The sequence below is a fragment of the Oryctolagus cuniculus genome, chromosome 12 (assembly GCF_964237555.1).
Source record: "Oryctolagus cuniculus chromosome 12, mOryCun1.1, whole genome shotgun sequence".
Lineage (NCBI taxonomy): Eukaryota > Metazoa > Chordata > Mammalia > Lagomorpha > Leporidae > Oryctolagus > Oryctolagus cuniculus.
The window spans coordinates 25,914,903-25,937,111 of record NC_091443.1 but is presented as its reverse complement, the minus strand read 5'-3'; the positions used below and the strand labels follow the sequence as shown (position 1 = coordinate 25,937,111).

Here is a 22,209-nt window from a genome sequence, read left to right as displayed (position 1 = left end):
ATGATGCTTTTATTTTTAAATGTGATGGGGAAAAGTTGATTCTCAAGTTCCCTGTCAGACAATTTATACAGATCACCAGAAATCAGTTTTTCAAAGAATTTATTAAACAAACAGTTTGTGAGCTCTTGAAATAGTGATCACCAGAAATCAGCTTGGATTTACTAAGATCACGTCATGTTACATGATCTCGTTACTTCACTCACATAACTAGACTCACAAAGTGATCTAGATTTAACTTACCACAGGAGTGTCCTGTGATAAAAAGGGATCCTGACAGGGGAGTCTGAAACCAGGGTCAGTAAACTATAGTACACAGGCAAATTCAGCCCACTGCCTGCTTTTCAGATGACGTTTTACTGGAACACAGCCCAGGCTCATTCATTTATGGCTGCTTTAATGCTACAAAGTCAAAAATGAGCAGTTGTAAGAAAGACTATGGCCCACAAAGCCTAAAATATCTATCCTCTGGCCTTTTACAAGTAAAACTGGTTGACTCTGCATTAGACAAGAGCTGAAATAGTAGCTCACTTAAAGGCTACAATGAAGAAAAGTGGTAACAGAAAAATGTCTCTAATAGCATATATTTAAAATCTCATTTCTTATGTTGTCTTTTTTAGTATTTTTATTCAATAACTTCAATTAAAACAAAGTTGTTGGCCGGCGCCGCGGCTCACTAGGCTAATCCTCCACCTTGCGGCGCCGGCACACCAGGTTCTAGTCCCGGTCAGGGCGCCGGATTCTGTCCCGGTTGCCCCTCTTCCAGGCCAGCTCTCTGCTGTGGCCCGGGAGTGCAGAGGAGGATGGCCCAAGTCCTTGGGCCCTGCACCCCATGGGAGACCAGGAGAAGCACCTGGCTCCTGCCTTTGGATCAGCGCGATGCGCCGGCCGCAGTGCGCCGGCCGTGGTGGCCATTGGAGGGTGAACCAACAGCAAAGGAAGACCTTTCTCCCTCTCTCTCACTGTCCACTCTGCCTGTCAAAAAAAAATTAAAAAAAAATAGTTGCCCAGATTTCTATACATTAGAAAAAGGTAATAGGATATCTAAAACGCTGAATGACAGAACAGGATTCTGTATTTTAAATTTAAAATATTTAAATATTCTGGATCTCTGCCTCTCTGCCTTAGTAACAGTATGAAATTCCCAAAGATAAACCCAAATTTAATGTTACTTAAAAGAAGAAAAAACTCAAGTTAAAGAAATCAAAGACAAGAGCTGGCACTGCCATGTAGCAAGTTAAGCAACACCACATCCCATGGGGGAGTGTTGCTTCAAGTCCTATCTGTTCTGCTTCCAATGCAGCTTCCTGCTAATGCACCTGAAGGACAGTGGAGGACGACCCAAGTAACTGAGTTCCTGCCACCCAATTGGAAGACCTGAATGGATCTCCTGGCTTCAGCTTGGCCAAGCCCTGGCTACTGCATTAGCAGATGGAAGATGCCACTCCCCTCCACTCGTCACTCTGCCTTTTGAATAAATAAATAAAATATTTAAAAAAAGGAAGGAGGGGAGTGCTCAAAGGCAGAAATAGAAAACCTTAACTGGAGTTCCCAGTGGCTGCATCTGGGACAAATCTGAACACCTATATAAACAATGAAGTAAGGGATTCTGGCCTTGAATAAAATAAGAATCAATGAATCTATATTAAAATAACCAAATAAAAAATTTAAGGCATGAAAGGAACAAAATACTTAGTAACAAAATATCCCACACAACATTTATTAATTACAAAACAGAAGAGTAACTCAAAGAGAACCCTAGCAAAAAACCCCTTTATTTTAAATTTCAGTTTCCTTATTTGACAAAGAGCACTCCTATCTGCTGGTTCACTCCCTGAATGCCACTGACACCCAGGGACTAGGCCAAACCAAAGTTGGGAGCCAGAAACTTAATCCAGGTCTCCTATGTGTGTGGCAGGAACCCAATTACTTGAGCCATCAACGCAGTCTCCCAGGGTTCGTATTAGACAGGAGCTGAAACTGGCTTTTGAACTCAGGAAGTAGAAAACAGAAAACAGTGTCTAACCACCAGACCACCTACACAATCCTTTTAATCAAGTAATCAAAGTGAATACACTGCTAACAGGACACATAAAAATTGCATCCACATGCAGCATGGGAGAAGATAAAATGAGAACACAGTACAACTTGATTCCAATCAAGAGAAAATATCAGAAAAATCTAAACTGAGAGACATTCTAAACATCTGATCTGTAACCTGTAATTCTTTTTTTTTTCTTTTTCTTTTCTTTTTTTTTTTTTTAACTTTTATTTAATGAATATACGTTTCCAAAGTACGAATAGTGGATTACTATGGCTTCCCCCCCATACCGTCCCTCCCACCCACAACCCTCCCCTTTCCCACTCCCTCTCCCCTTCCATTCACATCAAGATTCATTTTCGATTATCTTAATATACAGAAGATCAGCTTAGTATACATTAAGTATGGATTTCAACAGTTTGCTCCCACACAGAAACATAAAGTGAAAAATAATAGATGATTTTTTTTTAATGATGATGAAATCAGATCAGACCTATTGTCATGTTTAATCCCAGTGAGAGTCAAGTTGGGAGTTGATAGTTTCTTTTCTTTTCTTTTCTTTTTTTTTTTTTTTACAGAGGATCAGTTTAGTATGCATTAAGTAAAGATTTCAACAGTTTGCACCCCCATAGAAACACAAAGTGAAATATATTATTTGAGTACTCGTTATAGCATTAAATCTCAATGCACAGCACATTAAGGACAGAGATCCTACATGAGGAGTAAGTGCACAGTGACTCCTGTTGTTGACTTTACCAATTGACACTCCTGTCTATGGCATCAGTAATCTCCCTATGCTCCAGTCATGAGTTTCCAAGGCTATGGAAGCCCCTTGAGTTCTCCGACTCTTATCTTGTTTAGACAAGGTCATAGTCAAAGTGGAGGTTCTCTCCTCCCTTCAGAGAAAGGTACCTCCTTCTTTGAAGACCTGTTCTTTCCACTGGGATCTCACTCACAGAGATCTTTTGCCAGAGTGTCTTGGCTTTCCATGCCTGAAATACTCTCATGGGCTTTTCAGCCAGATCTGAATGCCTTTAGGGCTGATTCTGAGGCCAGAGTGCTATTTAGGGCATCTGCCATTCTATGAGTCTGCTGAGTATCTCACTTCCCATGTTGGATCACTCTCCCCTTTATTTATTCTATCGGTTAGTGTTAGCAGGTACTAGACTTGCTTATGTGCTCCCTTTGACTCTTAGTCCTTTCATTATGATCAATTGCGAACTGAAATTGATCACTTGGACTAGTGAGATGGCATTGGTACATGCCACCTTGATGGGATTAAATTGGAGTCCCCTGGTATGTTTCTAACTCTACCATTTGGGGCAAGTCAGCTTGAGCATGTCCCAAATTATATATCTCTTCCCTCTCTTATTCCTACTCTTATGTTTAACAGGGATCACATTTCAGTTAAATTTCAACACTTAAGAATAACTGTGTATTAATTACAGAATTAAACCAGTCATATTAAGTAGAACAGACAAAAAAACTACTAAGAGGGATAATGTATTAAGTTGTTCATTAACAGTCAGGGCTATGCTGATCAAGTCACCGTTTCCCAAAGTGTCCCTTTCACTTCAACAGGTTTCCTTTTTGGTGTTCAGTCAGTTGTCACCGATCAGGGAGAACATATGGTATTTGTCCCTTTGGGACTGGCTTATTTCACTCAGCATGATGTGTTCCAGATTCCTCCATTTTGTTGCAAATGACTGGATTTCGTTGTTTCTTACTGCGGTATAGTATTCTAAAGAGTACATATCCCATAATTTCTTTATCCAGTCTACCGTTGATGGGCATTTAGGTTGGTTCCAGGTCTTAGCTATTGTGAATTGTGCTGCAATAAACATTAGGCTGCAGACCGCTTTTTTGTTTGCCAATTTAAATTCCTTTGGGTAAATTCCAAGGAGTGGGATGGCTGGGTCGAACGGTAGGGTTATCTTCAGGTTTCTGAGGAATCTCCAGACTGACTTCCATAGTGGCTTGACCAGTTTGCATTCCCACCAACAGTGGGTTAGTGTCCCTTTTTCCCCACATCCTCGCCAGCATCTGTTGTTGGTAGATTTCTGAATGTGAGCCATTCAAACCGGGGTGAGGTGGAACCTCATTGTGGTTTTGATTTGCATTTCTCTGATTGCTAATGACCTTGAACATTTTTTCATGTGCCTGTTGGCCATTTGGATTTCCTCTTTTGAAAAATGTCTATTGAGGTCCTTGGCCCATCTCTTAATTGGGTTGTTGGTTTTGTTTTTGTGGAGTTTCTTGATCTCTTTGTAGATTCTGGTTATTAACCCTTTATCTGTTGCATAGTTTGCAAATATTTTTTCCCATTCTGACGGTTGTCTCTTCACTCTCCTGACTGTTTCTTTTGCAGTACAGAAACTTCTCAATTTGATGCAATCCCAATAGTTAATTTTGGCTTTGACTGCCTGTGCCTCCCGGGTCTTTTCCAGAAACTCTTTGCCTGTGCCAATATCTTGAAGGGTTTCTCCAATGTTCTCTAGTAACTTGATGGTGTCAGGTCGTAGATTTAGGTCTTTAATCCATGTTGAGTGGATTTTTGTGTAAGGTGTAAGGTAGGGGTCTTGCTTCATGATTCTGCACGTGGAAATCCAATTTTCCCAGCACCATTTATTGAATAGACTGTCCTTGCTCAAGGAATTAGTTTTAGATCCTTGATCAAATATAAGTTGGCTGTAGATGTTTGGGTTGATTTCTGGTATTTCAATTCTGTTCCATTGGTCTATCCTTCTGTTTCTGTACCAGTACCATGCTGTTTTGATTACAACTGCCCTGTAGTATGTCCTGAAATCTGGTATTGTGATGCCTCCGGCTTTGTTTTTGTTGTACAAGATTGCTTTAGCTATTCGAGGTCTCTTGTGCCTCCATATAAATTTCAGCACCAATTTTTCCAGATCTGAGAAGAAGGTCTTCGGTATCTTGATTGGTATTGCATTGAATCTATAAATTGCTTTTGGGAGAATGGACATTTTGATGATATTGATTCTTCCAATCCATGAGCATGGAAGATTTTTCCATTTCTTGGTATCCTCTTCTATTTCTTTCTTTAAGGTTTTGTAATTTTCATCGTAGAGATCTTTAACGTCCTTGGTTAAGTTTATTCCAAGGTATTTGATTGTTTTTGTAGCTATTGTGAATGGGATTGATCTTAGAAGTTCTTCCTCAGCCATGGCATTGTCTGTGTATACAAAGGCTGTTGATTTTTGTGCATTGATTTTATACCCTGCTACTTTGCCAAACTCTTCTATGAGTTCCAATAGTCTCTTGGTAGAGTTCTTTGGGTCCCCTAAATAAAGAATCATGTCATCTGCAAAGAGGGATAGTTTGAGTTCTTCCTTCCCAATTTGTATCCCTTTAATTTCTTTTTCTTGCCTAATAGCTCTGGCTAGAACCTCCAGAACTATATTGAATAGCAGTGGTGAGAGTGGACATCCCTGTCTGGTCCCAGATCTCAGTGGAAATGCTTCCAACTTTTCCCCATTCAATAGGATGTTGGCTGTGGGTTTTTCATAGATTGCTTTGATTGTATTGAGGAATGTTCCTTCCAAACCCAGTTTGCTTAGAGTTTTCATCATGAACGGGTGTTGTATTTTATCAAATGCTTTCTCGGCATCTATTGAGAGAATCTTCTGCAGTCTGTTAATGTGGTGTATCACATTGATTGTCTTGCGCACATTAAACCATCCCTGCATACCAGGGATAAATCCCACTTGGTCTGGGTGGATGATCTTTCTGATGTGTTGTTGCATTCTATTGGCGAGAATTTTATTGAGGATTTTTGCATCTATGTTCATCAGGGATATTGGTCTGTAATTCTCTTTCAGTGCTGCATCTTTTCCCGGCTTAGGAATTAAGGTGATGCTGGCTTCATAGAAAGAATTTGGGAGGATTCCCTCTTCTTCAATTGTTCTGAATAGTTTGAGAAGAATTGGAGTTAGTTCTTCTTTAAATGTCTGGTAGAATTCAGCAGTGAATCCATCTGGTCCTGGGCTTTTCTTTGTTGGGAGGGCCTTTATTACTGTTTCAATTTCTGTCTCAGTTATGGGTCTGTTTAGGTTTTCGATGTCTTCCTGGTTCAATTTAGGTAGGTTGCATGTGTCCAGGAATCTATCCATTTCTGATAGGTTTCCCTGTTTGCTGGCATACAAGTCCTTGTAGTAATTTCTGATGATTCTTTTTATTTCTGTGGTGTCTGTTGTTACATTTCCTTTTGCATCTCTGATTTTATTGATTTGGGTCTTTTCTCTTCTTTTTTTAGTTAGTTGGGCCAATGGGGTGTCAATTTTGTTTATTTTTTCAAAAAACCAGCTCCTCGTTTGGCTGATTTTTTGTAATGTTTTTCTTGATTCAATCCTGTTGATTTCTTCTCTGATTTTAATTATTTCTCTTCTCCTACTAGATTTGGGTCTGGTTTGCTGTAGGTTTTCTAGATCCTTGAGGTGAATAGAAAGCTCATCTATTTGGTGCCTTTCCAATTTCTTGATGTAGGCACCTATTGATATAAACTTTCCTCTTAACACTGCTTTTGCTGCATCCCATAAGTTTTGGTATGTTGTGCTGTTATCCTCATTTACTTCCAGAAAGTTTTTGATTTCTCTTTTGATTTCTTCTATGACCCATTGTTCATTCAGGAGCATGTTGTTCAATCTCCATGTGTTTGCGTATGCTCTAGGGATTCCTGAGTTGTTCATTTCCAACTTCATTCCTTTATGGTCTGAGAAGCTGCATGGTATGATTCTAATTCTTTTGAATTTGCTGAGACTTGCTTTATGGCCTAGTATGTGGTCAATCCTAGAGAAGGTTCCATGTACTGCTGAGAAGAATATATAATCTTTAGCTGTAGGATTGAAAGTTCTGTATATATCTGTTAGATCCATTTGGGCTATAGTGTCGTTTAAATCTACTGTATCCTTGTTGATCTTCTGTCCTATTGATCTGTCTATTTCTGAGAGTGGAGTATTGAAGTCCCCCAGTACTATTGTATTGGGGTCTAAGTCTCCCTTTAAGTCCGTTAACAAATCTTTTAGATAAACCGGTGCCCTGTAGTTAGGTGCATATACATTGATAATTGTTATATCTTCCTGTTGAATTGATCCCTTAATCATTATGTAGTGTCCCTCTTTGTCTCTCTTAACGGTTTTTGTGGTAAAGTTTATGGTGTCTGATATTAAGATGGCTACGCCTGCTCTTTTTTCATTTCTGTTGGCATGGTATATCTTTTTCCAGCCTTTCACTTTCAGTCTGTATGGATCTTTGTTGGAAAGATGTGTTTCTTGTAAGCAGCAAATAGATGGGTTTTGTTTTTTAACCCAATCAGCCAAACGGTGTCTTTTAACTGGACAGTTCAGGCCATTCACGTTCAATGTGACTAATGATAAGTGGTAACTTTGCCCTGCCATTTGCCAAAGATAAGTTCTAATATATGCTTTGAATTCCCTGTGATCTTTTGCTGTGAGCTTTCCTTCCTTGGTTTCCTTCCTTTACCTTCTTTCATATTGATGACCGTGTTTCTTTGTTTCTGTGTGTAACACATCTTTAAGCATCTTTTGCAGGGCTGGACGAGTGGCAACAAATTCTTTCAATTTCTGTTTGTTATGAAAAGTCTTTATTTCACCTTCATTCACAAATGATAGCTTTGCAGGATATAATATTCTGGGCTGGCAGTTGTTCTCTCTTAGTACCTGGGCTATATCTCGCCATTCCCTCCTAGCTTGTAGAGTTTCTGATGAGAAGTCAGCTGTGAGTCTGATTGGAGATCCTCTGAGAGTAATCTGACGTTTCTCTCTTGCACATTTTAGGATCTTTTCTTTATGTTTCACTCGCGTTCCAGCGCTGGTGTGTTGAGTCTGCCGCTGATGTCCCGAACTGTGGGCTCCCACGCTCTCCACGCAGGTCTGCTCCCCTTCCAGCGCCGATGTGTGGACTCGGAGCCCTGGACATCCCAAGTCTCCCCGCTGTTGCACTCCCCTTCGAGCACTTGCGCGCAGACCCTGCAGCTTGCGCAGCTCAGTCCCGCGGCTCGGCTTCCGCGACTCAGTCCCGCGGCTCGGTCCTGCGGCTAGGCTTTCGCGCGCGGTGGGCGACCTTGTTCTCCCAGTAGGTCCTCCGATTCACGCCCACTGGATCCAGAAGAGTTTTGTCTGCAATATTTTCCTGGTTCTTTTTTCTGAGGCTACCGTAACTCCCCTTTTATTAAACTAAATTTTCCCGGACTATCGGTGCGCGCCCTCACTATTCCGCCATCTTGGCTCCGCCCCCTCTTTTCTTTTTTTTTAAAGGTCTTCCTTTGCCATTGGTTCACCCTCCAATGGCCACTGCGGCCGGCGCACCGCACTGATCCAAAGCCAGGAGCCAGGCACCTCTCCTGATCTCCCATGCGGGTGCAGGGCCCAAGCACTTGGGCCATCCTCCACTGCACTCCCGGGCCATAGCAGAGAGCTGACCTGGAAGAGGGGCAACTGGGACAGAATCCGGCGCCCTGACCGGGACCAGAACCCCGTGTGCCAGCACCTCAAGTTGGAGGATTAGCCTATTGAGCCACGGCGCCGGCCTAACCTGTAATTCTTAAGTGTCGAGGTCATAAAAGTTAAGGGAACAAAGAATTATTTCTGGTTGAAGAAGAAAAAAGATACATCACAGCTAAATAAACAACACATGATTTCAAACTGGATTATTTGGCTATTAAGGACATCATTGGAACAACTAGCAAAACCTGAATGGGGTTAGATGATGTTAATATGTTAATACCAATGTAGTTTTATTGTCATATTCTTGTTTGTAGCACACTCTATGTTGGCAACTTACTTTCAAATGGTTCAGTTAAAAAGGAAGCACTTCTGGGGTAGGCATTTGACACACTAGGACACACACACCTGGGAGTTTTGAGTCCCAGCTCCATTTCTGACTTCAGCTTCCTACCAATGGGCATCCTGGAAGTCAGCAGTGATGGCACACGTGTTTGGGCCCCTGCCTCTCACCTGGGAGACCCAGAATGAGTTCTGGGCTTCTGGCTATGACCTGGCCCAACCCTAGCTACTGCAGTCATTTGGGGAATGAACCAGCAGAGAGATCTCTCTCTCCCTCTCCATCTCTGTCTCTGTCTTTAGCCTTTTAAATAAATATAAACTTCTAAAATATGTAATCTAACTTTAAAGTCAAAGTAGAATAAGGAATTATTACTGTAAAACAAAAATGAAAATCATTTTTTGAAATTATGACATAATACAATGGATTTCAAACATAAACGCACATCAGAATCACCTGGGATGTTTTCAAAAACACTGAGACTTGGAGGTCCAACCCAGGCCAATCAAATCTTTAGGGTTGAGATATAGATATCCATATTCTCTATGGATTAAAAATGCTTCCTGGTAATTCTGATGTGCAGTGAGGGCTGAGGTTCCCTGGCATGTGCCAGGTCCTGAGGTTGTTCACTTGTCAAAGCTCCATTTAGGCATTTCTCTGTGATGTCTTCCAGTCCCTTCCAGTGACTACTTTCACCGAACTTTAGATTTATTCATGGAACAATTTTAATCACACTGTACTGCAATTATTGTTTATACTATTTTTATTTCACACTAAAATAAATTCCTTCTAACACAAGGAGTGCTATCATATGCAATTTTATACCTTCAATGCTCAGCTTAGTAACTGGCACATAACAAGTTCTTCAAAACATTGATTTAAAAAGATTTTTTTTAAAAAAGGAGAAAAAGTAGGAAAGGGGAAAAAAAAGAGGGAGGAAAATGAAAGACTCAATTTCTTCCCCTAAATACTTTACAGCCAGGAAGGAAGTCATATCTGCAAACAAAAAATTACTTAAGGGAGTGTCTTTGGCATTACAAAGATTTTTTCTCTCTGCCTCTGTCTCTGTGAAACCAAGTATGTTCTACTTGGGGTGGGTGTTTGATACAGAGGTTAAAATGCTCACTTCCCACCTCAGAGTGCCTGGGATTGAGCACAGGCCCCACTCCCAATTTCAGCTTCCTGCTAATAATGTGCCCCAGAAGGTAGCAAGTGGTAAGTCAAATAGTTGGGCCCCTGTCGCCCACATGAGAGATACAGACTAAATTCTCAGATCCTAGCCTTTCTTCCTGTACATAAAAGGTTCTTAAAAGCAAAGCAAAACAAGGCCGGCACCACGGCTCAATAGGCTAATCCTCCACCTAGCGGCGCCGGCACACTGGGTTCTAGTCCCAGTCAGGGCGCCAGATTCTGTCCCGGTTGCCCCTCTTCCAGGCCAGCTCTCTGCTGTGGCCAGGGAGTGCAGTGGAGGATGGCCCAAGTGCTTGGGCCCTGCACCTCATGGGAGACCAGGAGAAGCACTTGGCTCCTGCCTTCGGATTAGCGTGGTGCGCCGGCCGCAACGTGCCAGCCGTGGTGGCCATTGGAGGGTGAACCAACGCCAAAAGGAAGACCTTTATCTCTGTCTCTCTCTCTCTCACTGTCCACTCTGCCTGTCAAAAAAAAAAAAAAAAAGGAAATCCCAATCATTCCACAGGTATGAAAATCTAGAAATATTAAATTTATTCTGTAAAGCCAGGATTTTTCTGTATTTCAAAACCAGGAATTGTAAAAAGTACTAATAAAATCACGAGTTAAGAGATTGAGACAAAAATGACATATATTCATTATTATTAAGTAAATTTAAATACCTATAAACACTTACCTTATCTGCACACATTGACACTTTAATGTCTTGCTGAGATATTTCATAATGTCGGATATTAAAAACATAATTACCAGCCAATTTCAAAATATCAGCTGAGATATACTCTAGTACAGCCACAATATATAGGGACACATGGTAATCCACTTTGTACCCTAAAACTTCCTGTGGAAAAAATAAATAACTTAATTCCATGCAATGTCACTTTGAAGTATCAGTTAAAACTGTAAAAATTCCTATTTAACACACTTGTTTATTAAAACAAAACTTTCTATAAATCAACTGTCTAAACTCATGGGTGCCACAGGATACGAAGTGAGTCTTTGGTCCCAGTATCAAGGCCTTTACTCTTTTTTAAAGAGACATCTAATCTAACGAATCTGCTTTTCATCATATGAAAATAGCTGATTTTAATATAGAAAGCTTGAGACTTCACTAAAAACCTCGGAATATATTACGCAAAATGCATTTTACAAATAACTATCTTCCATCTGTCTTCAAATCTATTGTACACTAAGCATATTCTATTGGCTAATACCTCCTAAGCTACTTTTTGACATTTTTATAAAAATATCTGTGAAAATATAGATTAATCTATTTTCTCAGTCAACAAAAGGTTGAGAATCATGGCCTACCACATAAGAATCAATCAAATGCAGCAGTCATCAGAATATGCCAAAATGCATTATCACCATTATTAATTTTAACATTATATGAAAGGTAATCTGATTACATCAGAATATATTTTTAGCACATATGAATATATACATGTATGGGGCCAGCGCTGCAGTGTAATGGGTAAAGCCACCATCTGCAGTGCCGGCATCCCATATGGGTGCCAGTTCGAGTCCTAGCTGCTCCACTTCCAATCCAGCTCTCTGCTGTAGCCTGGGAAAGCAGTAGAAGATGGCCCAAATCCTTGGGCCCCTGCACCAAAGTGGGAGATCCAGAAGAATCTCCCGGCTTCTGGCTTCAGATCAGTGCAGCTCCGGCCATTGCTGCCAACTGGGGAGTGAACCAGGGGATGGAAGACCTCTCTCTCTCTCTCTGCATCTCCTTCTCTGTGTAACTCTGACTTTTAAATAAATAAACAAATATTTAAAATATATATATATACATGTATTTATATGTTTACATACAAATACATACTCATGCTAGTACACATTAACAAGCCCAAGCCACAATTCTATTTTAACACAAGAATGCTACACAAATAGAATTATTATTTGTTATTAAAAAACTTTCCCATTAACTTGTTCATACCTTCAACGAAGGATGGATTTTGTCCACAGGCAGTAAAAGAGGATTTCTTCGTTTTCGTTTCTCTATGGCAGATTGTGCATCAGCAATAGCCCATTTATCAATTGGATGAGGAAAGGTCTTTTGAACTCGTTCCTGTTCAGATCATAGCAGAATCACTGTAGTATTAATTTAACTGTTCACAAGTAGAAAATTCATATAAAATTGAAATTTATCATTATTTTTAATGCTAGCATTAAAGATGCTAGCTAGTGACACAGAATATTCCGATTCTTTTAATAACTGAATTTTTTGGTTTAAAAAAATATTAACAGGACTATCAAGATTTTTCCACACAATTCTGATGGGTAAAGAAAACAGTAGAGTTGAAAAAGAAAGTTTGAGGATAATTAAGATGAACTGGAGGGGCTGGCGCTGTAGCGTACTAGGTTAATCCTCTGCCTGCGGCACCGGCATCCCATATGGGTGCCGGGTTCTAGTCCTGGTTGCTCCTCTTCCAGTCCAGCTCTCTGCTGTGGCCTGGGAGGGCAGTGGAGGATGGCCCAGGTGCTTGGGCCCCTGTACCCATGTGGGAGACCAGGAGGAGGCACCTGGCTCCTGGCTTTGGATCGGCATAGCTCCGGCTGTAGCAGCCATTTGGGGAGTGAGCCAACGAAAGGAAGACCTTTCTCTCTGTCTCTCACAGTCTGTTAACTCTACCTGTCAAATTAAAAAAAAGAAAAAAAAAGAAAGAAAGGATGAACTGGAGGAGCCAGCACTGTGCCACAGCAGGTTAAAGCCCTGGCCTGAAGCACCAGCATCCCATAAGGGTGCTAGTTCTAGTTCCAGTTGCTCCTCTTCTGATCCAGCTCTCTGCTATGGCCTGGGAAAGCAGTAGAAGATGGCCAAAGTCTTTGGGACCCTGCATCCACGCAGGAGACATGAAGAAGCGCCTGGCTCCTGGCTTCGGACTGGCACAGCTCCGGCCATTGCAGCTATCTGGGGAGTGAACCAGTGGATGAAGACCTCTCTCTCTGACTCTGACTCTACTTCTCTCTGTAACTTGTCTTTCAAATAAATAAAATAAATCTTGGGGCCGGCGCCGTGGTGCAGTAGGTTAATCCTCTGCCTGCGGTGTCAATGTCCCATATGGGCACCGGTTCTAGTTCCAGCTGCTCCTCTACCAATCCAGCTCTCTGCTATGCCCTGGGAAAGCAGTAGAAGATGGCCCAGATGCCTTTCGCCTGGGAAAGCAGAAGATGGCCCAGGTCCTTGGGCCCCTTCACCCAAGTGGGAGACTTGGAAAGAAGCACCTGGCTCCTGGCTTCAGATTGGCGCAGCTCCAGCTGTTGGGGCCATTTGGAGAGTGAACCAACAGATGGAAGACCTTTCTCTCTGTCTCTCCCTCTCACTGTCTGTAACTCTACCTCTCAAATAAATAAATCTTTAAAAAAAGAAAAAAAGATGAACTGGAAAAAGCAAAAGGTAATCATATATCGCATATATGGGAGAGAGTAAAGGCAAGAAATAGTGTATTAGTGATTTTAAGTATGTTTCCACAGTTGAAACTACTTACTCAGAAGTTGCTAATTTATTAATATTTATTATATAGCCATTTACCTTTTGCTAGTGGTAGAGCTTCAAACATAGGTAATAATTTAAAAGAACAGATATCATAACCTCTTGGAAGATCAACTGGGTTGGGGAGCTCAGAATGGATATGGAAGTATTCTAGCAAGAATAATTCAAGCCTTTGTGATTCATCTAATCTTAAATTTAACCAGTGACTGGCATGAATAATTAAAACTGCTGATAGTGGAATCAAACTCCAATTTAGCAGGGTTTCCTATTTTTAAAATTGTAGCCTCAGATTTTGGCAGATTTCATGTATGGAGACGTGCTCTTTCAATGTATTTACTTAATGTTCAAACATTATAGCAGAGAATGGGAAACAAATGCTCAGTGCCAACAATCCTTCAAAATCTTAATAGCACATCACTCCAAAATTAAGATTTTTTTTCCTTTACACTGAAAGTTGCTACTTTATCATAGAAAAAACTTCAAGAGAGATAATGTAAATAGTGTAGTACAAAGGTAATTTCTTAAAGCTGTACTGACATGTATTTCTAAAATTCTAGAAACATTCACCAAATAAACAAGGCAAAACAAGTATCTGGACACTAATCTACACATACTCTTTTAGAGGAAAACATTTTTAAATCAATGACAACCTTCAGATTTACATTAATGCTTTACTGTGGTAATATTTATATGAAGTAAAATGCACTGAGATTAGATATGCAAATCAGTAAGTTTTGAAAATGTTTATATCCATGTAATCACAACCCCAATTAAGATGTAAAATATGTCTATAATTTTTTTTTCTTTTCCCAAAGAAACCTTTTATTTAAGGAATACAAGCTTCATGAATTTCATAAATACAACTTTAGGAACATAGTGATTGTTCCCACTGTAGCTGCCCTCCTATCCACACTCCCACCCCTCTTCCTCCACCCTCTCCTATTCCCAGTCTTATTTTTTACTAAGATCTATTTACAATTAACTCTATATATAGAAGATTAACTGTACTAAGTAAAGAGTTCAACAATTATATGGAAAAAAAAAAACTGTCCCTCAATAGTCGAGACATGTCTATAATCTTGATCTTCATTCCTCATAGGCAACCATCATCTTCATTTATACCCAATTGATTTTAGATGTTTCCCAATCTCATAAAAATGAAATCATATAACACGTACTCTTTTAGGTCTAGCTTTTTCCACTCTCTATGCCTGAGAATTGCAGCTGTACTACTACAGATATCAACAGATCATTGTTTTATTGTATTATTGTGTACTATGCCACTTTATCAATCTACCATATTTGTTTATCCATTTTCCTACTGGCAGAATTTGAGTTGCTTCCAACTTTTGGCTATTATGAATTAAACTGCTTGCCATTCATGTGTAAGTCTCTTTGTGAATATGTATTTTCATTTTCTAGGGTTAAATACCTACGAGTAAAATTGCTATGTCACAGGTTATTAGCAACTTTTCACGAAACTCCCAATTTTCCAAAATGTTAATACCATTTTATACTCCCACTAGACTTGTGTAAAACTTGGAGTTGCTCTACATCCTTACCAACATTTGATATAATCAGTCTTTAATCCCTTTTGGTGCATATGAAATGATATCTCAGAGTGGTTTTAATTTTTGGATATTAGTGCTCACTCTGTCTTTTATGAAGTGTCTGTTTAAGACCTCTGCTCATTCCAAGAAAAGTATCTGTTTGTTATTGGTATGTTGAAATTTTAAACATTTTCTAGATGTAAGTCCCTTTTCAGAAATATATAATAAAAACATTTTCCCCTAATCTGTTATTTATACCTTTTAATTTTCTTAATTTTATTCTTCAATAACTATTGCATTTTGAATTATCTAAAAAATTATTTGCCTGGCCCCAGATTATGAAGATAGTCTCCAGCATTTTCTCCCTGGAACTTAGGAGTTTCAGCTTTTATGTCTAAGGTTACCATCCATCTTGAATAAATTTTTGTCTGCTGTGTGAGATACTTTCAAGGTTTTTTTTCTTTATAAATTTATTTAGTGGTTCTAGCACTTTTTTTTTTTTTTTTGCTGAAAACTTTTCCTAAATGAACTGTCTTGACATCTTTGTCAAAAATGAACTGAAAATATATACCAAACATAATTTTTGTGGTTTTTATTTCCACAATAATTTAGAATAAGGAAGATTTACATATAAAAATTTTTTTACAGTGGTTCAATGACTTTTTAAAGTAACAAAATAATTTTTACCTCCACATCTTGAACAGTTCTTGGCTGGGCCATGCATAATTTATTAAGCAGCTGAAAAATCAGCTCTTCAATATAATAGAGAGACTCTTCATTAGCTGAGAGATTGGGATGTACTTGCTCCTGAACCTTTAAAAAAAAGTTTTTGGTTAAAGCACTGGCAAAAAATAGGAACTGAACAAAGTCAAAGAGAACCACACATAAAATTAATAATATTTTACTAGAACAATTACTCAAATAAAGACATAAAACAAAATGAAAGGAAAAAGTTATATTTGAGGGTCTATGTAAACTTTTAACCTACACAGCCCTGTTTCTTAACCTTTTTTGGCACCTTTGAATACCCATCAAAAGCCACTGAACTCTCTTCTCCCTACCACCAAACAGCATATACACATAAAGTATTCTACATAATTTCAGGATTCATGAATACTCTGAAGTCAACTAATCCACTAGAAGTCACACTAGGTCATCAATCTTCACAAAGAGGTACTATTAAAACACCCTTCTATTCTACAATTCACAGAACTTAGTAAACACTACTCAGCTTTTACAAACGCATGCTCTTATTGCCAACACCTACCTACGGTGAGCCGCCTTTGTCATTTTTAATTTTCCTAAAGTTAGAACCCATCAATCTGTCCTAAAAATAATCCAATTAGACTGGATATGAGAAATATGGTGAAAAGCAGTGCTTAGCACATAATTTAATAAGTGCTCAATAAATATTTGTTGAAAGAAATATTATTCTTTCTACTCTGTGATATTAGAAGGATGTTAGTGCTACTGGCACAAAAAAGAAAACAAAACAAATAGTCTCAGAGTTATTTTGAAAAATAGAATCAGTAATTAAAGCTTTCTCAAAAGAAAACAGCATGGAATTGACAATTTCTATCTCTATTCTCAAAACTTAGCATTAAATTCTCCCTCACATTTGGGTCATGTACCCAGCACTAAATCAACCATTGCCAAAAATGCTTGACTTACAACTTAGACTTTGCCATTTCCTGAGCGATCCACCTCTGAACAAAATGAGGGACAAAAGATTAGCTTAAGATTGTATATTACAGCCTTCAATATTATGTAGGTCTACAGAATCTGTACCTAAGTCTGTTTGTTTGCAATATTAGTTACTTGTATATTCATTCTTACTCTTCTTTTAAAAATGATTTATTTTATTTATTTGAAAGGCAGAGTTAGAGAGAGAGAGAGAGAGAGAGAGAGAGAAAATCTTCCATCTGCTGGTTCACTCCTCAAATGGCCACAATGGGCCAGATGGAAGCCAGAAGCCAGGAGCTTCCTCTGAGTCGGCCACGTGGGTGCAGAGTCCCAAGTACTTGGGTCATCTTCCGCTGCTTTCCCAGGTGCCTGAGCATGGAACTGGATTGCAAGTGGAGCAGCTGGAACAAGACTAGCGCCCATATGGGATACTGGTGTTGCAGACAGCGGGTGTGCCACAATGCCAGCCCCATCATTCTTATTCTTGATCAGTGTCTCAGAAGTTTATCACTTTCATTAATCTTTTCAAGAACCACCTCTTGGTTTTGTTGATCCTATTTTATGTACAATGTATATTTCATTTATTATTCATTTATTATTTATCTTCATTATTTATTAACTTCCTGGTTTTTAAGGCATAATAATTGTACAATGGGAACCCAGAATAAAGTACTGTGTGTCATACAACCTGTACATGTACAGAAGAAGAAAAATCTAGCCAGCAGAAGCAAAGAAAACTAGGGAACCACTAGAACTTAGTATACCAGAGCTGTGTCAGACTCTACAGGTATACTGAACACAGAAATCCAGAATTAAAGAAAGGAAGTAAACAATGAAGATACAGAGGAAGAGTAGAAAAAGGGACACCTATAGGAGCCACTCCCAGACTGCCACACTCTGCACTTGACCTCACCTCATCATCCTTCTCTTAACAGACATGCCAAAATTAAAACCATCTCTGGGTGCTGGTGCCGTGGTATAGTAGGTTAAGTCTCTGCCTGTGGCATTGGCATCCCCTATGGGCCCTAGTCTGAGTCCTGTCTGTCCCACTTATGATCCAGCTCACTGCTAATGCTCCTGGAAAAGCAGTGGAAGATAGACCAAGTGGTTGGGCCCCTGCACCCACATGGACCAGGAAGAAGCTCCTGGCTCCTGGCTTCAGATCGGCTCAGCTCCAGCAGTTGTAGCCATTTGGGAAGTGAACCAATAGATGGAAGACCTCTGTCTCTCTGTAACTCTGCCTTTCAAATAAATAAATCTTTAAAAACAAAAAAAACTACATCTTATACTGCTGGACTGATTCCAAGTCCCCCAATGAGAACTTGCCTTTCCAGTGTTTCTGCTTATCAGCTCCCTCTCAATATACTTTCTCTTCCCAAAGTATCACGGCTTCCTTCAGTACATTGGCCTTCTGATGCAAGCCATCATAAAGACTTATCTTGGTTTGATAACAAATCTCTTCCATTTTTCTCTAAATATTATTTTTATAAAAACCCATATATTTTAATATGCAATGTTTCTGTACTCCTTTAGTTAAAAATAGCTTCTGCTTTCCATCCTTGTTTCTTCTTCGACCTTAAGAATCTAGAAATATAGTTTTTATTTTTTAAACATTTGGGATTTTTTAAAATTTAATTGACAGGTAGAGATAGAGACAGTGAGAGAGAGAGAGAGAGAGAGAGAGAAAGGTCTTCCTTCCATTGATTCACTCCCCAAATGGCTGCCACGACAGGCGCTGCACCAATCCGAAGCCAGGAGCCAGGTGCTTCTTCCTGGTCTTCCATGTGGGTGCAGGGACCCAAGCACTTGGGCCATCCTCCACTACCCTCCCAGGCCACAGCAGAGAGCTAGACTGGAAGAGGAGCAACCGGGACTAGAACCCAGTGCCCAAATGGGATGCCGGCACCGCAGGCGGAGGATTAACCAAGTGAGCCATGGCGCTGGCCCCAACATTTGGGTTTTTTAAAGTTGTCTTTTTTCATTGCTTTTTAGAATAATAAAATGATCAGAAAATACACTTTCAATAATTTTAATTTTTTGAAATTTGCTGAGGCTTGCATCACAGCACATTATATGGCCTATATAACTTCAACGACAAGGTCATTAACATTAAGTAAGAAATGCAATAATCTTAAGCAAACTCATTCGGAAAACAGACAAAGCAGGCTCTTTTTTTTTTTTTTTTTAAGATTTATTTTATTTATTTGAAAGACAGAGTTACAGAGAGAGGTAGAGACAGAGAGAGAGGTCTTCCATCTGCTGGTTCACTCCCCAGATGGCCGCAACGGCTGGAGCTGCACCAATCCGAAGCCAGGAGCCAAGAGCTTCTTCCAGGTCTCCCACGTGGGTGCAGGGTCCCAAGGTCTTGGGCCATCTTCCACTGAAGATGGTCTTTCCCAGGCCACTGCAGAGAGCTGGACTGGAAGAGGAGCAGCCGGGACCAGAACAGATGCCCATATGTGATGCCGGCACCTTAGGCCAGGGCTTTAACCCACTGCGCCACAGCACCAGCCCCAAAACAGGCTCTCTTTAACATAAAAGCTAAAAAAAGCCGGCGCCGCAGCTCACTAGGCTAATCCTCCGCCTAGCGGCGCCGGCACAGCAGGTTCTAGTCCCGGTCGGGGCGCCGGATTCTGTCCCGGTTGCCCCTCTTCCAGGCCAGCCCTCTGCTGTGGCCAGGGAGTGCAGTGGAGGATGGCCCAGGTGCTTGGGCCCTGCACCCCATGGGGAGACCAGGAAAAGCACCTGGCTCCTGGCTCCTGCCATCGGATCAGCGCGGTGCGCCGGCCGCAGCGCACCGGCCGTGGCGGCCATTGGAGGGTGAACCAACGGCAAAAGGAAGACCTTTCTCTCTGTCTCTCTCTCTCTCACTATCCACTCTGCCTGTCAAAAAAATAAATAAAAAAATAAATAAAAAAAAAAGAAAAAGTATAGGCTATTTTCACCCATAAACCCAGAAATGAAGGCTTACATAAATTATCCACTTAAGTGAGCATTTGGCCTACCGGCTAAGATGCCAACTGGTACACCTGTATCTCATACCAGAATGTCTGGCTCCCAGGTCATGCTCCACTCGCAACTCCAGCTTCCTGCTAACGAACACCCTTGGCAGCAGCAGGACTGGCTCAGGTAGTTTAGTCCCTGCCACCCATGTGGGAGACCTGAGTTGATTCCCCAGCTCCCAGCTGTCAACTAGCCCAGCCACAGCTGGCATTTTAACAGCAAATCAGTAGTAGATGAGAACTCTCTCAGTCTATCTGCCTGCCTCTCCCTGTCTCCAAATAAAGTATCAACTAAATTGCATAATATATAAAAAGACTGCACAATATGACCAAGTTGAATTTATTCCAAGGAAGATGAAGTGAGTTTAATGCTGTAAAATGAAGCAATGTAATTCACCATGTCAACAGATTAAAGAAGAAAAATAACATGATCATCTCAGTAGATGTAAAAGAAAGCATCTGAAAAAAATTCAGCATTAATTCATAACAAAATCTCTTAGTGACCTTCCTCAAGTTGATAAAAAGTTATTTTTCACTGATTTTTAGAATAATCACATGTGATCAGAAAATATACTTTCAATAACTTTAATTTTTTGAAACTTTTGACCTTCAAGTTCTAAAGAGTATCTACAAAAGCACTAGAATAAAACAATACCTGATAGTAAAACACAAGAACTTTTCTTTTTGCGACTGAGGAAAAGGTAAGGGTATCTATTATCACTTCTATTCCATACTGTACTGGAGGTCCTAGTGCAATAAAGCAAGAGAACCAAAAGTATAAAAATCAGTCAGGGGCAAACAAATTTGCAGATGATTACTCATTGTGATGGTTAATTTTAGTGTCCAGATACTGAGATTTGCATCACAGCATGTTATATAAGCCTACATGACTTCAAAGACGTAAAGTTTTAATGACCTGGTTTAACATTATTTCTGGGTATGTCTGTAAGAGTGTTTTGGGATGAAATGAACATCTGGACTGGTAGACAGGGGCCAGAGCTGTGGCGCAGCAGGTTAAAGCCCCAGTCTGCAATACCAATATCCCATATGGGCACCAGTTTGAGTCCCGGCTGCTCCACTTCTGATCCAGCTCTCTGTAATGGCCTGGGAAAGCAGTGGAAAATGCCCCCTGCATCCGCATGGGAGACACAGAAGCACCAGTCTCCTCCTTGCTTCAGATTGGCCCAGCTCTGGCCATAGAGGCCATTTTCGAAGTGAATCACTGGATGGAAGACCGACTCTCTCTCTCTCTGCCTCTCTGTAATTCTGCCTTTCAAATAAATAAATAAATATTTACCCAAAAAAATGGACTGGTAGACTACCCTCCTCAAGGCACATGGCCTCATCCAGTCTAGTGAAGCACTGAATACAACAAAAGGCTGAGTAATAGAGAACTCTTTTTATCTGCCTGTCTTCCAGCTGAGGTATCATTTAGAATGGAACTTATATCCACCAGCTCTCCTAGAACTCAGATCTTCTCAATCAGGCTGGACTTATTTCAGTGTTTTTCCTGGTTCTCTAGCTTGCCAAATGCAGACCTTGAACGTCTAAGCCTCCATAAACTCATAGCCAATTGCTTTAATAGTCTCCCTTTGTGTGTGTGTGTTTGTGTGTGTGTGTGTGTGTGTTCTAATGGTTTTGTTTCTGTGGAGAATCAATACTGCACAAGAGGCAGGCATTGTGGTGCCGTGGGTTAAACTGCCACTTGGAATGTGTGCATCCCCTCTCAGAGTGCCTGGGATTGAGTCTACCTCTGCTTCTGATACAGCTTCCTGCTTGGGTCCCTGACACCCATGTGGGAGATCCAGATGGAGTTCCTGGCTCTTGGCTTTAGTCTGGCCCAGCCCCAGCTGTCTCAGGCATTTGGGGAGCAAAATAACAGATGGAAGATCTCTCCTGCTCTCTGTCTCTCTCTGTCATTCTGCCTTCCAACTAGGTAAATGAATAAAATTTTTAAAGCAAAATTGTGCAAATAAGTTTTGTGAATTGATTTTTTTATCAGCCTGCTCAGTGACTGAATTTTGAATCCAGCTTGCATTTGTCTTGGCAGGGCCAGACCAAGTGATTTTTTTTTTAAAGATTTATTTATTTTATTTGAAAGTCAGAGTTACACAGAGAGAGAAGGAGAGGCAGAGAGAGAGAGAGAAATCTTCCATTCACTGGTTCACTCCCCAGTTGGCCGTAACAGTCAAAGCTGTGCAGAATCGAAGCCAGGAGCCAGGAGCTTCTTTTGGGTCTTCCACACCAAGGACTTGGGCCATCTTCTACTGCTTTCCCAGGCCACAGCAGAGAGCCAGATCGGAAGTGGAGCAGCCAGAACTCGAATTGGCACCCATATGGGATGCTGGCACTGCAAGGGGCAGCTTTACCCACTACCCCACAGTGCCAGCCCCGTGAATTCATTTTTTAAAAAGAATTATTTTATTTCAAAGT

The 22,209-nt window shown here is 40.5% G+C and overlaps 1 protein-coding gene across 2 annotated transcripts in view; it reads right to left on the bottom strand.

The window, feature by feature from the left end:
- SOS2 (SOS Ras/Rho guanine nucleotide exchange factor 2) overlaps positions 1–22,209 on the bottom strand; it is a 110,523-nt gene that overhangs the window by 63,182 nt on the left and 25,132 nt on the right. For both annotated transcript variants that reach the window (XM_002718299.5, XM_051822817.2), the window contains exons 2-4: positions 15,779–15,904; positions 11,985–12,116; positions 10,722–10,886 (exon numbers count right to left, since the gene is read on the bottom strand). In XM_002718299.5, coding sequence (XP_002718345.2) covers positions 10,722–10,886; positions 11,985–12,116; positions 15,779–15,904 — 423 coding nt within the window. The remainder of the gene's footprint in view (positions 1–10,721; positions 10,887–11,984; positions 12,117–15,778; positions 15,905–22,209) is intronic.